Raw genomic sequence first — 1,065 nt, forward strand, 5'->3', positions numbered from 1 at the left:
ACATTTTTTATGGTAGACAACAGGATGTGCTGAAAATAGTGCTTCGGTCAGTGTTGTGGTAAAACTCAAGGGGTGGTCCATGGACGGGAATAGGATTTCATGGTACTCCGGATGGCTCTGTTTCAATTGTTAATAGCATCTTGTTTTTAGATCTCAATATGCAGCAACAGGTGTAATGGGTCTCTAATGTTGTCTTTGTTTATGAGGGAATTAAAATCTAATTATGGGATTTATAATAGCTATGGTTCTTGGATTGTGGAAACAAATAGCAGAAATGTTTTTTCTTTCAGGCTAGTCATTGAGGAAAACTCATTGTACCTAAGGATTAATACTATTAAGTAATCTCTCTATTACGATATATGTAGCCCATCATTTGAGACATATGTAAAAAAAAAAAATACATACAAACCAATGTCATAAGTATTTTTGTCCAAACTAAAACAATTTGGTAACACAGCCAGATACCTCACCTTGTTCCTGCCAACATCACAACTTTGGCTTGTTTCAGTCCTTTTGGGGCAAGATCTTTGATCACTTCCCGAATGATTTGAGATCCCATAAAAGCATATTCTGTGGTGGAATCAATAATTAATTTTGGAAACAAAAAATGTTAATAGTCTCATAAAAATTATCTCTAAAAATTGTACCTGTTTCTTTTGCCTGTTTGGACTTTAATGCTGCTTTGTTACCACTCCACACATCACTTGAACAATAGGGAACAAACCTGTTCACATCAGATAAGATACATAAGTAAGTTAGATGTCAATTATAAAGCTTATATAAATATCACTCTTGAATTTTTCAAATACTTACACAATATTGGCATTATACCAGTGAGGATTTTCATCAACTTGTGTTGACAGTAAACCACTTCCTGCAAATAATCAGGTTGTTTTCAGTAAGAATCACAGAAGTATGGCTTGCAAGACTAGCTAGAAGAAAGCAAGATGTGTTGTTGTGAGTCCGGTTAATATCAGCCTACCTTTGCGTGTCTGTGGCCAGTCAGCTGAGCTCATAAGTCGGGGGATAGTTTTGTATCTGGAATCGCAGGTCTCTTTGTTGTAG

The 1,065-nt window shown here is 35.7% G+C and overlaps 1 protein-coding gene across 1 annotated transcript; it reads right to left on the minus strand.

Annotated features, from left to right (window-relative positions):
- Positions 1-470: 470 nt before the first annotated feature.
- Positions 471-1,055, minus strand: LOC107735932 (carboxylesterase notum2-like; the record flags this gene model as incomplete). The annotated part of the gene is made up of 4 exons (XM_016547474.1): positions 983-1,055; positions 814-874; positions 648-724; positions 471-570 (listed from the first exon to the last, which is right to left on the minus strand). Coding segments are annotated over exons 1-4 (272 nt in total), but the record flags the coding sequence as incomplete, so codon positions are not given.
- Positions 1,056-1,065: the final 10 nt, after the last annotated feature.

This window comes from Sinocyclocheilus rhinocerous, unplaced genomic scaffold (assembly GCF_001515625.1).
Source record: "Sinocyclocheilus rhinocerous isolate Xijiao unplaced genomic scaffold, SAMN03320098_v1.1 C36378055, whole genome shotgun sequence".
In the NCBI taxonomy this organism is placed as follows: Eukaryota; Metazoa; Chordata; class Actinopteri; order Cypriniformes; family Cyprinidae; genus Sinocyclocheilus; species Sinocyclocheilus rhinocerous.